This window comes from Polistes fuscatus, unplaced genomic scaffold, assembly GCF_010416935.1.
Source record: "Polistes fuscatus isolate 324 unplaced genomic scaffold, CU_Pfus_HIC Scaffold17, whole genome shotgun sequence".
In the NCBI taxonomy this organism is placed as follows: Eukaryota; Metazoa; Arthropoda; class Insecta; order Hymenoptera; family Vespidae; genus Polistes; species Polistes fuscatus.
The window spans coordinates 1,118,334-1,142,972 of NW_025113075.1; the positions used below are offsets into that span (position 1 = coordinate 1,118,334).

Sequence of the window (24,639 nt, forward strand, 5' to 3'; positions counted from 1 at the left end):
AGTATAGAACAAAGGCAATGAACAGAGGCAAGGAGTGTAGCGTGATATCGGTCGTGAGAAGGAAAGTCTAACCCCATGGAATATTCCATGGGGGTTGGGTTGGTACCACGAGACGTCGTCGTCGTCATCGTCGTTGTCTTCTTCGTCGTCTTCGTCGTCGGCTCGACGATAATGGAATCACCGTGTGCGCTCAGGTTTGGGAGGTTAGATGCAAAAGGGTTGCTTGCAGTGTGTTGTCTAAAGGAGGAAGTGGGAAAACCTCCTGCTATGCCGCACCGTTTCCTACAAGACTATGAGAAAGGGTGAGGAAGAGGAAGGGTAGAAAGGGAAGATGAGGGTGGTGGTAGTGGTGGTGGTGGTGGTGGTGGTTCTGGGAGTGGTGGGAGAGATAAAGTAAAGAGACAACAGAATGGCGTCGGTGACAAACAAAGTTTAGGTCGAATTTCCCTCGGAACCAAACTGTTCCTCTCATACCTTCAGCCGAGTTAACCTGCCGTGTCGATTTTACCGTATGTCATCTTCCTTCCATCTACTGTTTTGTTTTCTGCTTTTCCTCTCATTCTATTCCTTTCTGTTTATCTATCTATTCATCTTATACATGTATCTCAAGTCTGAAGCACGCAACACATACATATCCGACACATCTACCCCCTTACAAACCATGCACAGATACTCTCAAATATGTTCCAGGAGAAAAGCTAATTTCTAACTTACGATATTCGCGACAGGAGAGAAGGTTTAATGCGTTTAAACCGTGCTTCTACCGAATACTTGGCTTGAACTTGTTATAATGAAATGTCAAGTACTTACAATTAGATTCATTGGGTGAAGGGGTGTGTATCCCTGTCGTGATACACTCTCACCATCCTCTTCCATTTCTATTTCTATAGTTGTTTATCTTATCATAAGAATATTTAATTTAGGTTTTACAAATTGTACGAAGTTTAAGAGATCTCCGATATCGTGCTCAACAAATCACGGATATTTGTCTTCTTCGCATTTGTATAAATATTAATTACTTCGTTATCGGAGTAGATAGTATCTTAAAGTATTAAGTTCATTTCCATATTTATAGAGGGTCAAACCAATTGGATGGGTGCGAAAAGGTATATTACGGAAACAGGAGTGTAAGATGAAAATTCGTATCAAACTAATCATATGCATAATACGCGTGTCAACTAACATTTATTTTTATCCTATTTCGTATAAATTTATATATTATATTATATTTTATCTCGAAAAAGTAATCTTAGAGAGATGGGTGTCAGAAAGTTAAATGAATTTTCTCAGAAAAGCAAATTGTAAGTTCAAAGAGTCCGTTCAACGTAATTTTCTAATCGATCTCCAACAGTTTTCCAGAGATTCCAGATAAATCTTTAGAAGATAAGCTCTACTTGCTTTTAAACTTCGAGATATAATCTGAAATCTCGATTATCGCATAAACTCGATTATACTATAGAAAGAGGAAAGGAGAAAGAGATAGAAAGAGAAGAGTAGATAGAAAATCTATCTGGAGGGAAACTGTGACAACGGTATGGTCCAAGTTCTTCTCCATCGTCGAGTAAGAGAACAAAAACGAATAAGGAAACACCTGAACAAAAAAGGTCGGGAAGAATAGGGAAAGAGAGAATGTCAGAGAGAAATAGAATTAGAGAAAGTGAGAAGAGACGAAAAAACGAAGAGAGAGAGAGAGAGAGAGAGAAAGTTTGGGAGAGAGAAGGGAGGATAGAAAGAAATAGACTGAGTGGCTGACTGGGAGAGAGATAAAGAAATAAAAATAAAGAAGTATAGAGCTAGAGAGAAAGAGAGAGAGAGAGAGAGAGAAAGAGAGAAAGAGAAAGAGGGAGAATGACATTGTGAATAAAAAAGGGATAGGTTAAGTAAGAAAAAGGTAGAGAGTTTTAGAGAGAGAGAGAGAGAGAGAGCAAGAAAAGGAGAGAATTTTCTACGGAAAGAGAGACAAATAGTGGAATAGAAAGGGAGAGAGAGAGAGAGAGAGAGAGAATCGCGGTCGTTACGATCCTAGCGGTACGACCTTATCTCCTACAAGGTAGATACGTGCCTGCCGGATTAACGCATTACGGAAGTTCCGCGAGAGCTTACTCGACCTAAAAGCCGAGAGGAAGTCTAGGAGTAGATAGAATGCAAGGAGGAACGATATACTTCTCTCTCCGTTCATGTCTCTGTCTTTCTCTAGACAAGAAGAGAAGAGAAGAGGAGTGGAGAGGAGTGGAGAGGAGAGAAGACGACTAGAGTTCTCGGTGACACGTACTACCTAGTGCAAATCTTGAGATTCCAGACGCGAATCTCGATGTACCAGTTCGGGTTCCTTCCACGGCACGCCTTCACCACTTAAACCTTGCTATATTCCTCTCCTGTCCATCTCTCTACCCTTTAAACACCATAGCATTTTGCGACCAAGGGCGTTTCACTCGATCGTAATTCGACGAACGCCAGTCATGAATGTTTGCACGAAATTTCGTTATCCTTAGTATGTCTATCTCTCTCTATCTCTATCTCTTTCTCTCTCTCTCTCTCTTTCTCTACCATTATTCCTTTCTCGCATAACTCTTCCCATACTTTTGTCTACCCTTTAATGAGAACTATTCAACGTTATTTAATTATCTCTAACGCGTCGCGCGAACAATACGAGATTTTATCGTTTTGTATTATTTATTTTAAGTTGATCATTTGAAATTTAACGTTATTCTTTTTCTTTCTATGTATTACATTTTTTCTTCTTTTTTTTTATTTTTTTAATTATTATCGGTAATTATTTTTACTCGGTATTAACGATAAACCTATCAAATGCTTCCTGTAATTTGTAAAGAAATGTTAAATATAAAAAGAAAATATTTTCTTCGTTATCTAATTGACGTAAAATTTCATTTCATATTTAAGATATATGTTTTTTATTAAAACACTCACTGTAACAACAATTATTATACATTAAGTATCGATAGGTTTAACGTTAATTATAATATTTTTTATTAATAAAATAAATAATTAATAAAATATATATACGAACTATATCGATAGATTTATTATATTTAAATAATCAAACACGCGACACACATAATATCGAGAAAATAGAGACGTACCGAAAGAAAAAGAAAAGTAAGTACATATATACCTGTAGAAAAAGAATAAAAAGAAAAGAAAAAAAAAATGTTAGATATAAAAGAGAGGAAGGGTGAATGGTAGATCAAAGATCGTAAACTCGAAACCACACTATCTGTTCGTTTGTTTGACTTGTAAGCCGTGCGAGTAACTAGATAATATAAGCTCGTAGCTCTACGCAGAGAGGGCACCGTACCTAGGTTGACTTTGCGGCTGTACGCTCGCACAAATGTGTACGTAAGTGTGTGTATACATTGGGGGGTGAAGGGGTGGCGGTGAGAAGGGAAAAGAGAGAAAGGGAAAGGGACAGAAAGAGAAAGAGAAAGAGAGAGAGAGGGAATTAAAGGCTACACCAATGTTTGAGTTTCGTCTCGAATGTCGCTTTGCTTCGTTCCTCTCTCTCACACACACATACACACTCACCCTCTCTCATTCTCTCTCTCACTCTCATTCGTCTTTCTCAGTCCCTTCGAATCCAACATACGTTTCGATTTCCGGCTCGCCACTTTACTGCCATTTCTCATTCAACTCCATCTCTGTCTATCCTTTTTTATTAATTTTATTATTAATCTTACTCTAATTTTGGATTATTTTCTTATTATACTCACTGTTAAATGATCGTGTGAATTATTCCAATCGTTGATAGAAAATATCCAGCGTCCAGGAAACGTGTATCCCTCCAATGAGTTTTCACTCTGATTAACACTTTATATTTTTTTGTATAATAGCACTCACCGTTAGATTTTAATATTCGAAAGAAAAAACAAACTTATATAAAACTTAATCTTATTTTTTCGTTTATATTTGCGAATTCATTGTGTTAATGATTACGTTTCGATTTTAATTGCGGTTATGTTGTTGGTTTTCTTTTTTTTTTTTTTGTTAAAATTTATGCGAGTGAATATATGATATATAATATGAATATAATAAAAAACAAAGTTGTTCGGCGTCTCGTTCGTCCAGTATACTGCATTACGTTTCATATTTATTGTCAGTCTTCTTTGAACGACGATAAATGTAAAAACGATAATAGAAAAGTATCAAATTTATTTTACGCATACATGTAAGTATGCGTAAGAAAAATCAATACAAGAAATTCGATCGAGTTTCATTATTGATAACAAGCCAGTCTAAACGGTTGATTTCGAAGAAAACGGTACGTCGAATTTATATCTCGTGCTTTTTAACTAAAATATAAATGTTTTTTCGATTAATTAATAAAATTATGTAAAATATATTTAATACAATACTATAGTCTAATAATATTTAGATTGTATGAACGAAAATTTGTAAAATATTTTAACGTTCCCGGCCAGTGATAATTTTCTATTGAACATTTTCATCTAATAAAATATTCGATGTATTATATAAGTAAATAATGTTTAAAAAAAAAATATAATATTATTTAAACATTATTTAATTATACTTCGTATATATTCTATCTTAATTAAAAATACGCTTAGGAAAGAATATCGATGTTTTTCGTACGACGAAATATGTTTTAATATCTTATTCTATAATATTTCGATAATCGAAGGAATAAACGATCTAAACGACGGTGCTCGGCGATAAAAAATATTAAGATTAGCTGTAATAAAATATCTAATTAATTAAAATGATCTATGTAAATGAGATGAAAAATGAATAGCTCCGAATACGTCTATACCGAAACAGAATAGAATGACGACTAAGAGGGAAGAGATAGATGAAAGTTAAACTTGTCGAAAAAACTATTTCTTGCTCGCCTAATGTTTTGTTTATGTATACCACCTCTCACTCTTCTGTCGTTCTAGTATAACCGTCTTTATTCTATTAACAATATCGTCGTCGTGCTTATAAACACCTTGACCTTCGTGCGAGTTCGGTTTACTTCGAGTACACTGCGCAGTTATTTTTCGTATTTATTGTTAGTCTTGTTCGAACTACGAGACACGTAACATAGGTAATAATTAAACGTAACGTTTATTTCGCGATACGCGCGTGTGTGTGTGTTTTTTTCTTATCCCAAGTGATACGCATATTAATGCAAGTGCGTGTAGCGTTGTGAGTGACATATACGTGCATATGTGGATACGTGGATATGTGTGCTTCGTACCATACAATAGTTCAATCTGTTTTTTTAACGATGGACCATGACGACTCATCATTGGCTACTCAGGATTATACAATTTGTAAAGGATACAGCAAAATATAATGTAAGTGTGTTTCTCATTTATTTATTATATTTTAAATCTTTGCATAATTTTTCTCGTAATTATTTATAAACGAATATAAATTACGGAAACCTAGCTGTCACTTTTTTATTCTTGATACATTTACAATTAATTTATATTATTCAATTTCGTATAAAGAAATATTATACTTTTGTGTGATATTAAAAATGAAAAAATATATTATAAAAATTCTGCTATTTCAAATGCATTTAAATGTAACGTTATAAATACACGATTTTTATCGAAAACGTGTTATTAAAACGATAAAAAAATCTTATCTACTTTGAATATTAAATTACTCTTAGACCAATCATACCGGCTTCTTATAGATAGGATAGATAATTAACTAGAGAAAACGTTAGTTTTTGCTTATCTTTGAGTTCTTTGGTAACATAACTTAGTCTCTAAAGTTGTTCGAGAAGAGACAACGCAGAGTTTTCGGACAACGCTTGAATAATTTCGTGCGAGCTTATGCTCGCGTCCAAGGAAGTTAGACTAAACGGATTGTCATCCCTCTTACTTTCTCTCTCTCTCTCTCTCTCTCTTTCTTTCACTATGTTTCTCTATATATGCATCTCTAGGATGGTAGTATTCTCGTTGACATACTATTTGCGAGAGAAAGAGAAAGAGAAAGAGAAAGAGAGAGAGAGAGGAGAGGAGAGGGATATGTTTCAAGCTAGTAGGTAATGTAATTCTATGTTCTATCTTCGTTCCTCTCAAACTCTGTACGAGTCGATGCGGTTGGTCCTCTCAACTCGACAACGACTATGGCAACGGCTCGGCCCGAGTAGCCCACTTGTACGAGTCGACCAAAATGATGGCATTTTAATGGACAAGACAACGCATCCCTCGTCTCGTATTTGTCCACGCTAGACTAAACTTCTATTAATCGCATTAAGTTTCAACTAGAAACTGGAACAATCGGGCCTACACGCAAGAAAGCTTCTCTTCTTTCGTATTATAACATATATGTTTTTAGATAATATTTTTATTATATGTATTACATACGCGTGTAATTTTTATCTCGAAAATGCTCGATCGGATTTGCGATATCTCTCGATTTCCAAGTGTTCGATAATTTATACTCGTTGTATTGTTTTTTTGATTTTTTTTTTTCTTTTTTGTTAGTCTATAATTAATCATAAATAAAAGGAATGATTAAAAACTTTTCTAAATTATTATATAATGCAAGAGCGAAGAAAATTTGATTAAACGTTTAGATGTTGCGAGTTAAGTAAATCTTCGTACTTTTAGTATAGTTTTCTTTTCTTCTTTCACTTTGTATTTTTTATTTTCTTAGTCTCCCTCTCTCTTTTGTTCGATCTGAAGCTTGGAAGTCGAACGTCGTCGAGGTTTCGGTCGGATGCGGGTCGGTGTAAATCCTAGGCAACGCAAGCTGGACGTTTGGGGAGCTTCGAGAAGTCGGTGCCAGTGGTCGCGTCCGACGAGGGTTGAATTTATAACGAGACCTGGCGAATTTATGAGATGGTATTTTCGGGATCGAAGTTACGTGTGGGTGAAGTTACGTGTCCCCCTATCCAAGTCATTCGTTCCTTGTTGTTGTGGTGGTGGTGGTGGTGGTGGTGGTGCTGGTGGTTGGGACGATGTACGAAAGCATTGGTAAGAATAGAAAAGGGAACATGGTGATAGTGGGTTGGGGGAACGAATATGTGCAAATGTAGACTCTAATCCGAGAGGTGGTGAACACACTATCGACGGAAAGATTTATCTCAAGGAGAGTTGTCGCAAGCTGACTAACCCCATCCCCTATTTTTCTATTTCTATCTCTTTCTTTTTTCCTTTTCTTTTTCTTTTTCTTTTTCTTCGTTCGTTCGTTCGTTTTTAACAAGTCTCGTTCACCTTCGATCCGACGAACGTTAACAATAAGAAGATTCAAACACAGAGAATTAAATTTGCTCGCGTATTCCGCGTTAACAATATTTTATATATCCCAGTCTCACAGCTTTCACGCCCACTTTCTCTAAAAGTTTCCGTAAAGAATTCGACGTTCATTTTCGAGAAGAGCAACGATCTCTCTATCTAAACTCCGGAAATTCAAACTCGCGAAACGTCCGTAGACGAATCAAGTCACCTTTCGACTCCAAAAAGTCTCGCATTGCCAAATCGAATCTCATGACGTGCGATAACTCTTGGAAAAGTTGGTCCAAGAAAAGAAAACGAAGAAGAAGAAAAAGAAGAAGAAGAAAAAGAAAAATATAGTCGTTTGAACGATCATGTCGATAATTCAACATCGACCTCGATTCTCGAAAAAATTATCGGATATTTCTGGAAAATGATCTGCCAGTGGACTAATCGTCGATTTAAAGCTCGCGTTACGTACGACTGTTAAATTCGAATAGCTGGATTGAAACTATTTTTTTTTCTTTCTTTTTTTTTATTTAAAATAAGGAAGACGAATCGATTCGAATATTTTATTCGAAACGTGTTAACTCGGTGCGTTTCGATTAGTTCTCTTTCCCTAAAAGAAAATCGCGTTTATATTAATTCGATACGATATTAATTTGAAGCCTCGAGCGAAATCGAAAGTCGTTTCCTCCCTTTTCCTCCCTTTTGCAGGTACAGTCGATACCTCATCCCTTCGTTACGTTCGGTTCCTTGTCTCTTTTATGCTCGTTCAGTCTCCCCTTTCTGGCCACTGGGATTCTCTCTCTCTATACAGAGGGCTTGAGCCTTCACCCTCTGGCGAAACTAATCGAATGAATAAAACAGCAGCCGTTAACGAACGGCTAGGTCCCTCTTGGGCATCACGGTAGCGATGCTCTAGAAACTTTGCTAATGGAATCGCGTTCGTTCCTAAAGGAAATATTAAATGCCGCTTCTGTATTATCAGGTTTATATACTTTGCTATCATATCCACGTTTCTTTAACGACGTACGTCAAACGAACGTACAATAATGGTTACATGATTTTTTCATTCCTTCTAAATAAATTACAATTCCATTTTTTTGTTTATTCGTTTGTTTGTTTGTTAAAAAAAAACTTATGGCAATCGGTACGATAGATTTAGAAGAAAATTTGAATTGATTTCTTTTATTAAAAGTAACTTGACTATTACAATTTCGATATTTATTGAGAAATACATTTATTCGATGAGTATTTAAATGCCTAATAGTAGGTTAATGCAAAAGTGTCATTTTTTTAGTCGAAAATCGAATATGAGACATGGTAGAATTGCATGTATCTACGAGGAACAAGTGGTTTCTCATCTAATTTGAAATTTAAAGAAGAATTCTTCTACGTTGAAAGCAAATATCCAGCTTTCTTCTTCGTGATCGATGGTTGAGCATCATTTTCATTCGCAGAGAAAATAACCAACTTCCAAGCGGAATAAGAGAATAAAATAAAGTAAGAAAGGAAAAGGAAGAAAGAAAGAAAGAAAGAAAGAAAGAAGGAAGGAAAGAAATATTACAGTACAGGTGACGTTAGTTCATGGAAAATCCCATGTGTATCGAATCCAAGTACGCATCCTTTTTATCTTTCATCCTTTTTCTAACTTCTTTGTTCACTACGTTACAATTTATGGTTAAATCGAAACCATGTATGTATATATATTAAAGTGAACATATCCAATGATTTTATTCTATAAAATTTACATTGGCATTCAAAAATGCATCTCTGAAATGCAACCATGGTTATTTCATTTATTATACTTGACAAACATTTGCAATTTATTTTAATAATTTACATACATCGCATAACGAGAAAATTATTAAATGAAGTAACGTAGATCTTGTTCCTTAGTTTAAAAAACTCTACATATATTTTTAACGATGAAAAATTCTTTTTTATTTCATTTAAATAATCGATCTACGTTTATAATAATCATTATCTTAAATACCTGACGTTAGATTTAATTGCGTGAAAATGGTCTATCTTATTCTAAGAAAAAGAAAATGAAAAAAAAAAAAGAAGAATAAAAAAACAAAACAAGAATACCATTCTCGTTTTTATCACGTCTTCTTTCTTTCTTTGTTTAATACTCTCTTTTCGTTCTAGAATAGGAAGAGAGGAAGCAGTTTAGGATTTTCAATTAGTTTTAGAAAATTGGCTGACGTAACCGGTGTGGTATTAAGCAGCAACAGCAGCAGCAGCAGCAACAGAAGCAGCTAAAGTAGAAGCAGGAACAGGAACAGGAACAGGAGCAAGCAAGCAAGCAAGCAAGGAAGGAAGGAAGCTGAGCTATCTTCGTTCTCAGCTCGTACGCCTCGTAGAATCGTTTTTGTTTAAGTAGAGAAGAACAGACAGGACAGGACAGGACAGAACAGACAGACAGACAGACAGATAGACAAGCAGAAAGGTATGGGAAGGCGAAGAAAGGGTCGTTGGAATTCTACGGATAACATCAACCACCATCCTGTTCACCGTTTATATACAAGAACGAGAAGTTTCTATTCTCTATTTCAATCCCACTCTTATTCCTTGTTTCTTTCACATTTTTCCGCTCGTGCGAAAGAGGAACCGAAAGAAGAAGAGTATTACTTTATTACCCGGCAAGTCGTAATACTCGCTTACGTTGCGTACATTGGCGTAATAAAAAACCTCGAGCGAAAATAAAACTTAGCCTTTGTCGAAAGTAAAACCGCGAGAGAAGGATAACCGCGTACGAGAGAACAATTCTACGACACGTTTATTCGAACAAAAGGAAAAGAAAAAGAACAACAAAATATAATAATAAAATTGTACTATAAAATGTATGTGTTCTTTTTTTCTTTTTTTTCTTTCAGGTTAAATCGATCGAGAAATATTATTATGCGTTTATACGCGTACACGTAATTTGCATAGAAGATACAAATTATTTGAATTGAATATAGAAACGCGTAATTATCGAATTAAATGAAGAAATATTGTTAATATATATATATATACTACTCGTTTATTTATTTCATACATATATATATATTTATTTACTTAAAAAGAATAAGAATTATTAAAGTTAATCAAACGTAATTATAAAGTTGGATTGAGACTTTTGAATGTAAACTTGAAGTTTTAGCGAGTAACGTTGATTGCAAGATGATCGAGCTTAATTCGTTCGACTTAGGCAAATCGTCTAAGGCAACTGTTTGAAAAGCGGAAAATGTTTCTCGCTGTGTGTTAAATTCGACCTGTCGTCGTTAGCTTAAATTTCAGTTGAATTTCTCTAAAGGAAAATAATCGACATTTAATTTGTTCGCTTGACGAAATTTCCATTTATAGGGAAAAGACTATTAGGGGAAATATAGAAAGTAAAAATTGATTCGATAGAATTCTCTCATTCTCTGTATGATCGTGAATGCATTAACGGTTTACAACGTCGCTATAGTGGTGCGATAGGAGTTGCATATAGGAACCAATGCCCTTCATGATCCCACCTACATTACTCTGTCAATATACGAAGGTCTACGTTAAAGTTTACATATTACCAGCACGTAGTTTCGTGTCCATATGCGTGTCCGTGAACTACTACGTGAGCGCGTTACCTCAATCGAGAGGAAATGTGTACACGGATCTACATATCCAATGGGCATGCAGTATCCATTAGGAGATATATTCGGATAACGTAAAATGTTATATATCTGCATGCACGTATAAACGTTTCTATGTAATATATATATATATATATATATGTATGATATAACGTAACCTTGTCGTTTTCTTTCCTAACTCTCGTTCGTAAAATAGAAGTAGACGTTTGGAAAAAAAAAAGAAAATAAGAAATATAGAAGTAGTGCAAATTTAAAAACGAAATATGTTTTATTTTACATAAAAATACAAATAAAAATGTATACGGTGTTTTCTATTAAATATCTTGCATGTATCTAGCATCGAATTTAAATATGTTTTTCTTGTTTCTATTTTACCAATTGCAATCGATTTATTCAGGCGACCTGTTTTAAATGTCTTACTCGGTATACATTTAAATATATATATATATATATATATAAAACTAAAGTTATAAAGCTCGAGGACTAAGAGATCGAAGACGGCAGCATCACCTTTCCTTGTTGTAATTCTTCTTTGCCTGCCCATTGGGAAATGTCAACGACGCCAAAGCGAAAAGTCAACAGTACCCTTTACACTCTTTATATCTTTATCTCTTTCTTTCACAGTATTTCCTCTTTCTATTTAAAACCGCAAAGAGAGTAAACCACCTCATCGTTGTCGTCTTCGTCGTCTCACCAAGTTCTTTTCCTTCCACACATAGTTTCTTCTAATGTCGGTTTACGTTTGCAAATTCGCTTAGTGTCTCGTAAAGAAATAAATATTGAATTGTATGGTTGCAAAATTCGATTGTAATCTCGTATTTTAATTCGATCCAACAAATGAAAGTTATAGGTTGAGTATCGGGTATTTTCGAAAGTTGAAGGATTTATTTTTTTCTTGATTTAGTATCTTTTGAATTCTTAGTTGTTATATCCTTCCTGTTGATAAAAATAATCTACGTGTGATATGAAATTACTTTGGAAAAAAAATGAGACACCACAGATACTCGTTTCAATCAAGTACTTGTATTTTTGTTCTATTAAATTCGTTCGATGCTCAGAAGTAAACTCGCGAATATCCTTGTCTTTTTCATTTTATTGAATTTAATTTAAATATGATTTTTATTACGGATTCGGAGATGTGAATTTCTCTTTTTTGTCAATAATAAAAATACGTGTAATATTAAATTATTTTAAAAACAAGAGTAGGACACTTTAACTGTCAATTTTTGTCCAATAATCTTCGTTCTCTTTAGGGGGTTAATTGTTGATATTTTAAGAGTATCGCGGACAGAATTGTTTAAACGCTTTCCGTTAGCTTATTTCAATGGATGCGATCCGTTTTATCGGATAAAGAAAATAATTTCAAATATTAAATACAATCAAACAGAAGTGGGACATCTAATTGACAATTTCGGCTAAAATTCTGCATCATCTATTTAATCAGGGATTAATACTTGATCATTTTAACAATATCAACATAACGTAACTTAGCATAAATATTAATGGACCGATGACAGGAGTTGGTGAGGAATTTGGATTGTTAGAATGATTTAGGGAAAATCGATATAGTTTAGTTTTGAACAAACCCAAATTGATTATTTCAGATAAAATTCCATACCTTTACAATGGATCAATTCCTGATCTTTCGGTAATACTTTCGTAATTGAACTTGGCGAGAATAAAATAATAATGATTACGGATACCGAGTAGTTGGGTTAGTTGTATTAAGTTGGAAATAGTTGGGGTTGGGTCTCGGAAAGATGAGGACTAACGTTCAAGGAAAAAATAGTCGAAGATCGCTCGTAATCCGTGAGATAGGATCGGTAACGTGATCAAGACACCTTCCGGTTGCTAAACCGATTTCCTTTCTGACTTCTGGAAACGTGCCGCACACCGTATTGCTTCTTTTTCTTCTCTGTCACTTTTACTCTCCCTCTCTCCCTCTCAACCCTCTCTCACTCTTTCTTTCTTCGGTACTCTAACTCGAGAATCCTTTTTACTTCTCTCTCGCTATTTTTCTCCTTTTCTTTCTCTGTTTCTCGTATTCCTTGTTTTTTCTTTTTCTTTTTCTATTTCTTTTTCTTGACAAATTCTTCGAAGTGCTACATTTTACTCGGAGTCTTTCTAGCTTGACCCACAGAGTTCCCAACATTTCTTTCATTCTTATGACTCGAGAATCCTATCCTAATGTTATTGTAACCTTTTTTTTTTCTTCTTCTTTTTTTTATCGAACCATTGTTCATTTTACATCTTTGATATCTTTCATCCCTTTGTCGTATCTCGCAATCGTATTTTTAGATTTCCAGATGAATAAATTCAACAGTTATGTATAATAAATCTTTTGAACTTTTTCCTGTATGTGCGAGTACGACAGATATCGAATGAGGAACATTGGAATTTGATTCTTTTGTCAAAAACGATAATATTATTTCGAAGATTTTTTGAGCAATAATAAGAAAAAATTCTTGCCGAAGTTTAAAGACGTTCATTTTTTGTTTGTATATAGTAAATAGGAAATAGAAAAGATAAAAATACACTTGTTACTCGTGATAAAGAACAGTTGTGTGAAGGTAAAAACGATTCGAAAATGTAGGAAATTTCACGAAGTGATTCTGGTAAACAGCCAAAGTGAGAGTGCAATGGACCCAAGAGACAGAAGCTCTACAACGTCGATTCCACGACGGTTTACCCAGCTTTTTCCCTTCCCTTTTCCTCGTGTCTTCCATTTTCAGTCTGAGAATTGTAAAGGGTAAGGTACGGATTATCTAAAAGGGACAACGATAATAAGATATTATAAATCCAGCTTACGTTCTACAAAGTGTAAGCAAATCTTATTTATAACGGCAAATTTTCAATTTTCAAATCCCTCGAAATATATAATAAACGACGCGTTCAATTATAATAAAAGAAAAATATTTGTTAGAGGATTTAATTATTAATAAAAATCATTTATTTTTCTAGAAAAAAAGGACACATTGATATAAATTTTTAAGTTAGCCAATAAATCAATTAGAGTTTCTATTTAAATAAAAACGTCAATTATTTCACAGACTTATTGGCTAACTTAAAAATCAAAATTATAAATTATAATAATTACATTTAGGACTCAGGAATATAATAATAATAATTAATAATAACAATAATTAATTTTCGTTAATGTTCGATTGAAGCCACTATAAATTCGAAATTTTAGATGATATCCGAGACAGGTCAGCTAATAAACATTTATAGATTATAAATGATATGTATGAGCATAACCATAGCAATCCCGTTTTCATATCTCTTTGGAAGTGATCGGAAACGATCCGATTTATTGTCATTATTATCACGTTTATTGCTCAACCGATAGTAACCTATGGTGACAATCCCTATTTCGAATAAAATCAACCCTAAATTTAGTTCTTTCGGTTATCCATAAAGTTCCCACCGATAGGGAAACACGTGAAAATTCCAATGTGAAATTTCAAATCCGAACTGTACGATACTCAAAAAGATTCTTTCTTATTGTACTGCGGTATTTTTCTTTGTTATTTTTTTTTCTCTTCTTCTTCTTCTTCTTTTTCTTCTTTTTTTTTTTTTTTGACTCAGAGATACCAAGTTAAACAAGAAGTGTGTTTACGTACACGTAGTGTAATTTTGTCGAAAGTCAGAGGAAACTAAGTTGAAACAGTGACGTGAATTTTCACGAAACGTTGATGCGGTAGAACACAGCGTCCACTTGTCGTACCACCGTTTGATTACTTACGCTCGCCACTCATTTTCTCTCTCTCTCTCTCTCTCTCTTTCTCGTAAAATTTATTATCACACCTAACACGTGAGCGCAAGCGTTAGACAGGTTTTCGTGCAAAGAACTGAACCACTCTACTTTTCAAGAGAGAAGGAGAGTAGAGTAGAGCACTGAGAGAATGGCTGGTATATTTATTTTTAGCACGGATTAGTGCTCTTAATGAAGAGAACAGTGCCCGATAGAAGAGGAACAGCAGTAGTAGCCCGCATAAATTAAGACAAGTTTGAACTCTTGCCATAGAAATAGAGAGATGATGGAGGATAGAAGATGAAAGTTCGGGGAACTCATAATCGGACAATTTCGAAAACTTTGATAAATCGATAATCTTTTGTTTCCGTTTGCAATAATCAAGTGAACGCGAACCATGTTTAATAATTTCTTTCTCTCTCTCTCTCATTTTACGTTATATTATAATTCGTAGAAAATAATAACAATTTACGCGTTAGACGGATTGTTAAATGAAATTTCGTTTATACGTGGTTCCACAAAAAAAAAGAAAAAGAAAATTCGATGAAATTGCCGTTAACTAATTTGTCGGATGATTATTTCTCGATTACGTTATGTAACACGATTTACGATCTGACGTATAAAAAATAAAATAAAGGAAAAAGAATGGAAGGATAAAAAAAAAGGGATTTGTAGATTCTTTTATATTATATATAATAGGAAAAAGAGGAAAAAGATGGTGAGGTTGGCACGTTTCATCTTTCGATTGAATCCTACGACCAATAACTGACCACCCTTAAGGGTTTGCCCATTCCCTCGGGAAATATCGAGCCCTTTAACATCTTGCGCTCCAGAATCATTTTACCTTTTCGCTCTTGTCCCACGATTTTTCTTCTTCACCTATTGCACATCCTCTTTCTATTCCACCACCCGCATCCCCACCACCAGCACTACCACCACCACTGCAACCACCCTCGTCGTTTCCTCTTATTCCACGAGCGAGTGCAATCGACAAAATGTTCAACCCATTCTCAGCTCGTAAACTCGATAACCATCGCACGAGTAATTTCCTCGATATTTGTTTCCCCAGCAATATCTTCGCATCTTTCTTTCTTTCTTTCTTTCTTTCTTTTTTTTCTCTTCTTTTCCCTCCTTACTTATTTTTCTTTTAAATGCAACAGAAACGTCGTTTAGCACCGATCATCGACAACAAAACAGTCAAATTATTCTCAACAGTTTTGAAAATGCAACTGGAAGAATGAGAAGAATTGTTTAAAGATGGGGTGGGGGAGAGTTGGTTGGTTGGAAACCGGTAGAAGGTGGTTGAGAAGATGGGTTGGGAGGGTAGAAAAGATGAAAATATTCCTTGTATCAGTCCTTTTGGGTAATTCTTGGTAATACTTGTCTAGCTTTTAAACAGGACTTTGTCATGGTCGTTATATCTCAATGAAGGTCGGTCCTAGTCTTGGGTGGGGGGCGGAGGGTAGGGGGGAGATTGGAGTTGAGGATGTAATTTCCGTGGCACACGTCCCCAACAAAACGGGAACGAGGATGGCCTTCGAATAGTCGTATTGTAAACCTCTGGCATTTTTCATGGAAATTACCGAGCAATTTCCGTTCCGTTCTATTCAACGTGTGAAAGGCTTCAAGGAAAGTGAGAAAGAAAATGAAAAAATAAAACGGGAAAGAAGGGAGACGTGAAATATATCAAAATAGGTCGTAGAAGAAAAAGAAAAGAAGGAAAGAACAAGTAGGGGGTGGGGGGTGTAGTCTATTCAAAAAGGATTCGCATTAAATTATTTCTTTTTTCGTATAAATTGATTCGAATTTGATGACTTCTCGAAAATGTTTTAAACAACGATTATCCATTATTCGTTCATATTTAATATACTTTAGATGTGCTAACGTTTAATTAGTATCTAAGGAAACACGGAATTGTATTTTTTTCAAACCAACAACTAATCTAAACTTTTTCTAACGCAAGAAACACACAAGTTACGAAGATTTTGTAAAATGAACTCGTTCGCGTGTCTTTGAAATACTAACTCCCTTTACTATCTCATATTATATTTCTAGTTTTCCATATTTTTTTCTCTTTGATAAATTCTCGAGGAACACTCCAAACCCCTTTTTCTCGAGTAGTTTCCCGTCTGAAAGGGTTGCGCAGTCTCGGTTGTTGTTGTTGTTGTTCTTTTTATTAGGTCATTAGGCAAAGTCTACAAAAGTTTTCTCGGATCGTTGGGGTAACTTAGGAAAATTGTATATCATTTGTTGTTGAAAAATATTGCACGGATGATAAAGATAAAGTTTAGAACTCGTTTTTTTCTTCGTTATCAAATGATTTAGATTTTTAGTTGATCTTTTCTTTTTTATCTTCTTCTTTTTCTTCTTCTTCTTCTTCTTCTTCTTAAATTCTTGTCTTTCCAGTTCTTCGATGGATGTGTATTTATTTGCCGAAGGAAAATAGAATACACGATGCTTGTTTATTTCCTTTTAATGATGCAATCGAGAAAGTTTCTATTTAGGTGCCTCCTCGATTCGTAGTTTTCGCTTGAACAACTTTCACCAAATAGATTTTCTCTATCTCCTTCTTCTATCTCTTTCTCTTTCTTTATTTCTTTCTTTCTCGAATTGAGAAAGAAGGAAAAGAAGTAACAGTTCGGTTTAAAATATCCAAGTATCCTGAAAATGTTACTCCCATTTGTTAGATCGTTTTGTTGGGATACTATCCCCCTCCCTCCCTTTCCCTTCTGCCCTCACTTAAGCTCTTCCTCGATCGAAAACGAGCAAAGAAACGATGAATCTTTGATTCGACTACCCCTACCAACTCACCACAATACTACGATCATTTAAACATCATCTTTTCGTTCTTTCATAGGGATAAAGAGTTAATTAAATAAGAATCTTATTTCTTGATTATATTCCAATTAAAATAATTGAATAAATTTTGGCATTTTGGCAAAAAGTACGGGGATTGATTGGAGATAGATTATATTTTATAAATGTTGCAATAAGGATCATAAAACAAGTGTTCTTTTTATACAAACTCATAAATTGGAATAACTTTGATATAAAATTATGATTTGTTGGGTAACTAAATACGAGAATGTAAAGTCAATTGCATATTTTTGGTATTAGGATACCCAAGCAAGAGTCTTGATATATAATGGTTAACAAAGGTTGAAAACAAATAGGAATATTTGCTTCGCAGACACGATTTTCCAACAACATTGAATGCGAAATAATAGCGAACAATGGTAGCCATAATACTAGCTGTTGGTTATAAGACCGAGTTATACTCGCTTGAAACTCGAATCAAACGCGTGCAACAAGGTATTCGATGGCAGACGGTATAAGCTTGGAATACAGTATTACATAAGCGTAAGCAATATCTACTGACATACAAATGACAGGAAACTTGTACGTGTTGAATGTTAGATTTTCCTTTCCTTTATGAACCCATATCCATCTCATCTTAAGTATGGGGTTTCCATGCCAAAAGAAATTACCTCAATCTAATTACTCTTGCAAATTTCACCTTCTAATCAAATTACACACACACGCACGCGTGCACAGATACATATTCCAATTTTAATATGAAATACATAAGAACCTAAAATAAAAATTCATCGAATATTTCAATTACTTCAAATACTTCAAAACATTATACTTGTAATTTTGTAAAAAAAAAAAATAAAAAACAAAAGAATCAACAAAAAATATTGTACAAGCTAAGAGAAAAATTGTCCACTTTGCTTGGAAATTCATTTGCAATTTAAGTAAGGTACGGCTAAGCGTATAATTTTATTAAAGTACCATCGTAGTTGAAGCCACGGGGTAAATTATATGAACGTTTTAACAAATAGCTTTTTCTTCTTCTTCTTATTCTTATTCTTATTCTTTCATCCGTGTGAATAGTTAACTTTTTTCTTCCCCTAATCCATGTTTTTCTTTATCTTCTTTACTTTTATTATGCTTCAAGTTATCGTGACTACAAATCGTTATCTTCCAGGTCATCGTAGTGGTTGTGCTAATGGTTGAGAAATGTTAGAACGCAAGGTGTTGTGTGAAATTATTCCTTTACGTGTATGCAAGTTTGGAGCGTGCGTCTTTTGGATCAATGAATCGTAGGATTAATCGAAAGTTCAATTCAACAGTCGCGTGTTTATGGTCGTTTATTGAGGCGCCAAGTAGACGACCATTCTGAATATTACCGATTATTATCATCATAATCATCATCAACAACGTTCACCGATGCATTATTATTCTCCGAAAATGTCAGTTTTCCCTACGAATAATATTAATAATAATAATAATAATAATAATAATAATAATAATAATAATAATAATAGTAGAGGAAAATAATATTTTAATTAACGTTCCTCGATGTTACGTAAATTTATCGAATATACGATCAACGTGTTTAAGGTGAAACCAGGTTAAGCAGAACTTCCGATGCATTAACAACGAAAAATGAAGGTTTTAACTTTTCGTTGATGTAAAAACGTGCGTGTTGTTAGAAAGAAGGATAGAGAAAAGAGATATAGTTTAACGGGAATAAGGGAGGGGGGGGAGGAAAAGGGTAACGGAATAAAAGCTGTAATAGTGAAAAGGGGGAGGGGGCATCAGAGAAGAGTGAATAAAAGGGTGGGAGAAGATGAGTCGAGTTTCCACGTACCACGTCGGACGCTCTTAAGGGATTTAAACAGGGTTTTAAGTATACAATGATGATTTCGTGCGCGGTTAAACCAACACGTAACTTTTTCATTCTACCTCTTCGTTACTTGCTACTTACTCGTTTCAACTTGTACGTACCTGCTAGGTACATTATTCATTCGAACGTGCGGAAATGTAGGTACATGGAAAACAAGCGTACCTCTACGAGGATTTAAATTTGTTCATTAATTAATCTTACCTGCGCAAATTGGATTTATCTGAACAATAAAGAAAAAAAGATCAATGAAAAAAGAAAAATAATTGAATAATATCGACGATCGATATGTTTCCAACGATCGCAACGTTTCGTCTTTTTTTTTTTGTTTTTGTCCCGTCCTTTTTTTGTTTATATTTTTTTAGATCGATGCCTTCAACAAGAGCAAAAAAAAAAGAAATACATAATTCGTACGCGTTCGGGAAGTTCGAAATCCGCCCCCCACCCCCTACCCCGATCCTCTTGGTTTATATCGTAAACACGCTCGTTATATTTTAATTCGTATTAATTTGTGACTAATTAACGCGACTAATATAAAGAATATTTATTTCGAAGAAAAATTATACAATAAGAGAATAATCGTTAATAAGATTTTATTTTTTGCGGGGGGGGGGGTAAATAATTGCTATAATAGTTAATTGATAAATTAACAATTTACTCTACTTCCATTTCTTTCGATTAATAATCGTCAAAATCTATTAACGTTTATTACATTTCAATCGAGATATCATTATGAAACAATTAACCCGACAAATCTATAATAGATAATTAGATTTATTATGAAAAATAAAAGAAATTATATTAATATACCGTTCAACAGATGGATGGTGTTTTTCAAAGTCGATGAGAGAAAAAAACACATAGGATACCGATTTAACCTTTAACGAGAAATATGTAATAGGATAGAAAAGGGTTGGCGTGAAATAAATTCATGTTTTCCCCCCCCCTCCCCCTGCTCCTAGAATTTTAGTTTACACCATAGACACGCGTAAATATGCTGATTACGTTTTAATCCAAATTTATGATATCGTAAAGGAAATTTTCGGAAAAGCTTTTTCCAATTTCCCCGGAGGCCTTTTTTTTAACCCCCCCTGCCCCCTGCTCCCTCCCCCGTAAGCAGACGCGAAAAGAAATCTCTTTTCGAGGACGCGAAGACTTCCCCCAGAGGAGAACGGAAATGAGTGGGGGAAAGAACGGGGGTCGCAACGGTGGTGGGGTGGAAGGGGGTTGTTAGAGTATGAAAAAGAAAAGAAAGAGAAAAAAGGAGGAGAGAGAGAGAGAGTTGGTGGAAAAATGCAAATAGAGAAGAAAACGTTTCGAACGTTTAACGCTAACGTTGAATAATGAAACATCAAGCTCTTGGCATTTTTCTTTTACCTTTTTCCTCCTTTTTTTTCTATTTTTTTTTTTTTAACCTTCGTGTTTTACCTTTTCTATTTCTATCCTCTTTTTTTTGTTCTTTTCTTTTCCGTCTCCTTGTTTTTTTCTTTCTTTCTATCTTTCTTTTTTCAGTCTTTTCTCGAGTTCTTAATCAGCGGCACGATTTGCTCGAAAGTAAAAGGTAAAAGAAAGAAAAAATAAAACAGGAGGAGGAGGAGGAGAGGGGGTGGGGTAGCAAAACGGTACCGTGCTCGTTTTCACATTTTTTTCTTGGAGACTTCGGTCTTTGGTATAAGAAACAAAAACAACCAAAAATAAGAAGAAAAATTCGTAGGGCAGAGAAGCGTTAGTGTATATGTATATATATATATATTCCCTTGTAAGGTAATAGTGGCAGCACGGCATTGGCAGGAAAAACTAGCATGGTACCTAACCAAAGTACCATACTGCGAATCCTTTCCCCGGGAGAGTTTATCTTCGGTGCTTTTAATTTCAGGTAGACCGGGCTCTTTACTACCACGAGAGGCATAATTATCGCGAAGGTTGGGGGACTGAATATTTCAGTTTTCTCTCTTTCTTTTTCTTTCCTCTCTCTCTTTCTTTCTTTCTTTCTTTCTTTCTTTCTATCTTTTACATTCTTTTTACTCTTTAGTTTTTCCTCCTACGGCAAGCTTCTCTCCATGCTCGATTCCTTTCGAAGATACAAACGAGCTAAGATAAAAAGAAGGGTGAGTTGCCAATGAGAGAGAGAGAGAGAGAGGGTGAGAAAAGAAGGTAGATGAATAGAGGCGATGACGAGGAAAAAAGAAAAGAAAAGAAAAAAGAACAAAAAAGGAAAGAAAGAAAGAAAGAAAAAAAAAAGCGTAATAGCGAACGAAGGTGGCTTGTTCGTTCGAGAAACTCCAACCGAGGGATTAGGAAGGAAAGTAATGTCAGGCATTTTGCGGACAGATTTGCATAAGTTCTCTTCCACCTACCATACTTCTCACGCTTCTCCGTATTTCTAATCTTCCCTCTTAACACCCACCTACACCCCCGTAGCCCACCCTCGCTCGTTCCTCCTACTAAATTCTTCTTCGAGGAATACAAACGGGTCTTAAATTTGATTTCCATTGCTTTTATTTTTCTTTCCAGAAGTGAAAAGCTTTTCGAATGATTAGATCGTTAGCGAGTCAATCACTGGATGAAATTTCGATCAGGGGGATTGTATTATTATCATTATCCGGTAAAATCTTCACTTTCTCGAATCTAACCCTCCCCGTCGAATCTTGTTAATGGTCTACTATCAACGGTATATTATTTACGGTATATACGTCATAATTTAGGAGGTAAATCCGATTTTACATTAACATGCACAATCGCTGTTTAGTACGATGATAATTATTAGTATTATTTATTCATAGTCGGTTTAGTATAGGTACTGTTTTCGTTTGATAATACGTGCGTGCATTAATCAGTGACTATTGAAAATATTCAAACAATTTTATGATCTATTTTATGGTTTTCGTATGTTTGCTTGTTTATAAAGCAATTACTCTCCGGTCATTGTCATAATATTCGTTTTGATAAATATTTTGCTAATTTATTTCAATTGCGTTGAAAAATCTAAATAACCTGGATGATTTGTATACGAGTAAAGATACGCGAAAAGTCAGAAAGTTAGTCATAGCGTTGGAATATTTTGTGGAATCCCTGTATATGTACGAGGACAAATTCAATAGGGAAGATATCAACTGTTTTGCATAACCTGTGGGTCTAATATCCTAGACTCTATTTTCTATCTAACATAAGCTACTATCTCTATCTGAAACTTTAAGAAGTTTAACCGTGAAACCAATTTGCAGTTACCGACATCTATAAAATAATCATAGTTAAAATGAATCGATACTTATTACGAATTGATATTAAAAAGATCATAGATCTAATTAGAATATCAAATCGTATATAAAATAATGAAATATTCTTGCGAACTTGTAAACACGTTAGTGAAAAATTGTTTCATTTGTTTTTTCGAAATATTTCGATTTAATTTTCATGTGTTTCCATTCATTCATATTCGAATGTCAGTTTACTATACTACACGGATACTAACGGAACTATTTTAATCATCGATTTTCCAGGATGTCCCGTAATCAAAGCGGATGGTCGGAAGAGGCAGGAAGTTCCGAAGGTATTCAACGACGAACTGGAACGAGACAGACGATTGGTACAACTCAATCCTTAAAAACTAATAGTGCTATATTAGAAGACAGGACATCTTCCGGTACAACTTGTAAAGGTGGATTCAGATTAGGCATCTACGGTTGGAGAAAAAAGTGTTTATATTCTTTGGTCCTCACTCTGATGATCATCGTCATCCTAAACCTTGCTCTTACCGTCTGGTTACTCAAAGTTATGGGATTTACTTCGGTGAGTATTCGAAAAGTATTAGCTCGTTCACTCCGATTCTAATCCAAGACAATTATTTTCTTTCACTAAGGTTTCCACGGAAATAAAATATTTCATTCCTCTTCTTTTTTCCTCCACCAAAAACAAAAATCTAAAATAAATTAGAGTATCCTGTTAAAATTGTGAAACGAGTGTACGTAATTATCAATATTATTCGTAATTATAAAAAAAGACGGATATTCCCTTTTTTCGAGATAGAAGCTGAGCACAAAAAAAGTGACATAGATAGATAGACGAGAAAAAAAAGAAAGGAGAGGTGAAATAAAAGGTGGTTGAAGTATTCAATTCATAAAAAGCAATCGCAATCACTCGAGAAGATCAAGCATGCGCGTATAATATCCTTTGTTCGATAACGAATCTTAATTTTTGACGTTCGACGCGGCCGTTGCATCCTCAGTCGTGATCGGTGCGAACGAGGATTCCCATTGTGTTTCAACCACTCGAACTTTGCACGTACGTACGTACCAACCTATCTACCAGCTACCAGCTACCAGCCTACTACAGCTACAGTTACCGATTCGATTCTATCTATGTGCACACTTTTTCCCCCGAACGAATTTCGAGTATTGTTATCAACCGTTGTATATGTCCCGAAATACCGTCCTATAAATGGAGATTCCTCGAGGTTCAACTGCGTCTCTTTTCAATTTGCATTTCAACCGAAAATTTCAACGTTTGTTTCCTACAACGACGCGAACGATGAATTTTTTTTTGCTGCCCCACCCCCCTTCTTTCCTTCTCTCTTTTTTTTCTTTTCTTCTTCTACTCTCTCCGATCTAGTTTTTGTTTTTTTCTTTTTTTTTTTTCAAGGCGCGAGGGATGGTGTTTCGGTTGAAAATCGTCGACGAGAGTTACGCATCGCGAACCAACATTGGCAATCGTTCGTTCATTCGTTCTTTTTTTCTATTGACGTACGAAAAAAAAAAGAAAGAGAAAAAAAAGGAAGAGTGAATAATTAGAGAAAGAAACAGGGCACAATGGGGTGTGCCGTGTTTTAGGTCAAAAGATCCAACGGTTGTTAACAGGTTTGAATATAATTTTCGTTTTAATTGCCGGAAACGGCGGGCATATCGGCACGCAGAGAAAATCGTCTCTTTTCATATTTCTTCTTTTTCTTTTTCTTCTTCTTCTTCTTGTTATTTTTGTTCTTCTTATTCCTCAACTCTACCTACGTGGGCTTTAATTCGAGCAATCATAATTAACCGACCCTTCTCAGTCGAGACTCGTAATTCCCTGGGGTGGTGCTAAAGTAAACGCGTTTAAACTACTGCGAAAAGCATGAAATATTCTTACGCTATACTTGAGAATAATTATTTCTTTAAACATTACGTTTATTTTTTATTTTTTCTATAAATTTACCATAGCTTATTAATTTATTTCCTCGTATCTTCGATCAGTCGTGATTTTATAAACGTGCTCGCAACTTTACTCTATATTATTTAATTATTTAATTATTTTTTATTATTTATATCATTATTATTTTCAATAGGAAAAAGGAACGCATGAACCAGTCAAAATATTGTTTTATTTTATAATAAATGAAGAAAT

General features: G+C 34.7%; 1 protein-coding gene across 7 annotated transcripts in view; it reads left to right on the forward strand.

Annotated features, from left to right (window-relative positions):
- LOC122515038 (zeta-sarcoglycan-like) overlaps positions 1-24,639 on the forward strand; it is a 186,302-nt gene that overhangs the window by 150,373 nt on the left and 11,290 nt on the right. For 6 of the 7 annotated variants that reach the window (XM_043632172.1, XM_043632174.1, XM_043632173.1 and 3 more), the window contains one exon: positions 22,764-23,052. In XM_043632172.1, coding sequence (XP_043488107.1) covers positions 22,764-23,052 — 289 coding nt within the window. Of the gene's footprint in view, positions 1-5,082; positions 5,316-22,763; positions 23,053-24,639 lie in introns of those variants that run through there. The other variant, XM_043632177.1, reaches the window with a different exon arrangement.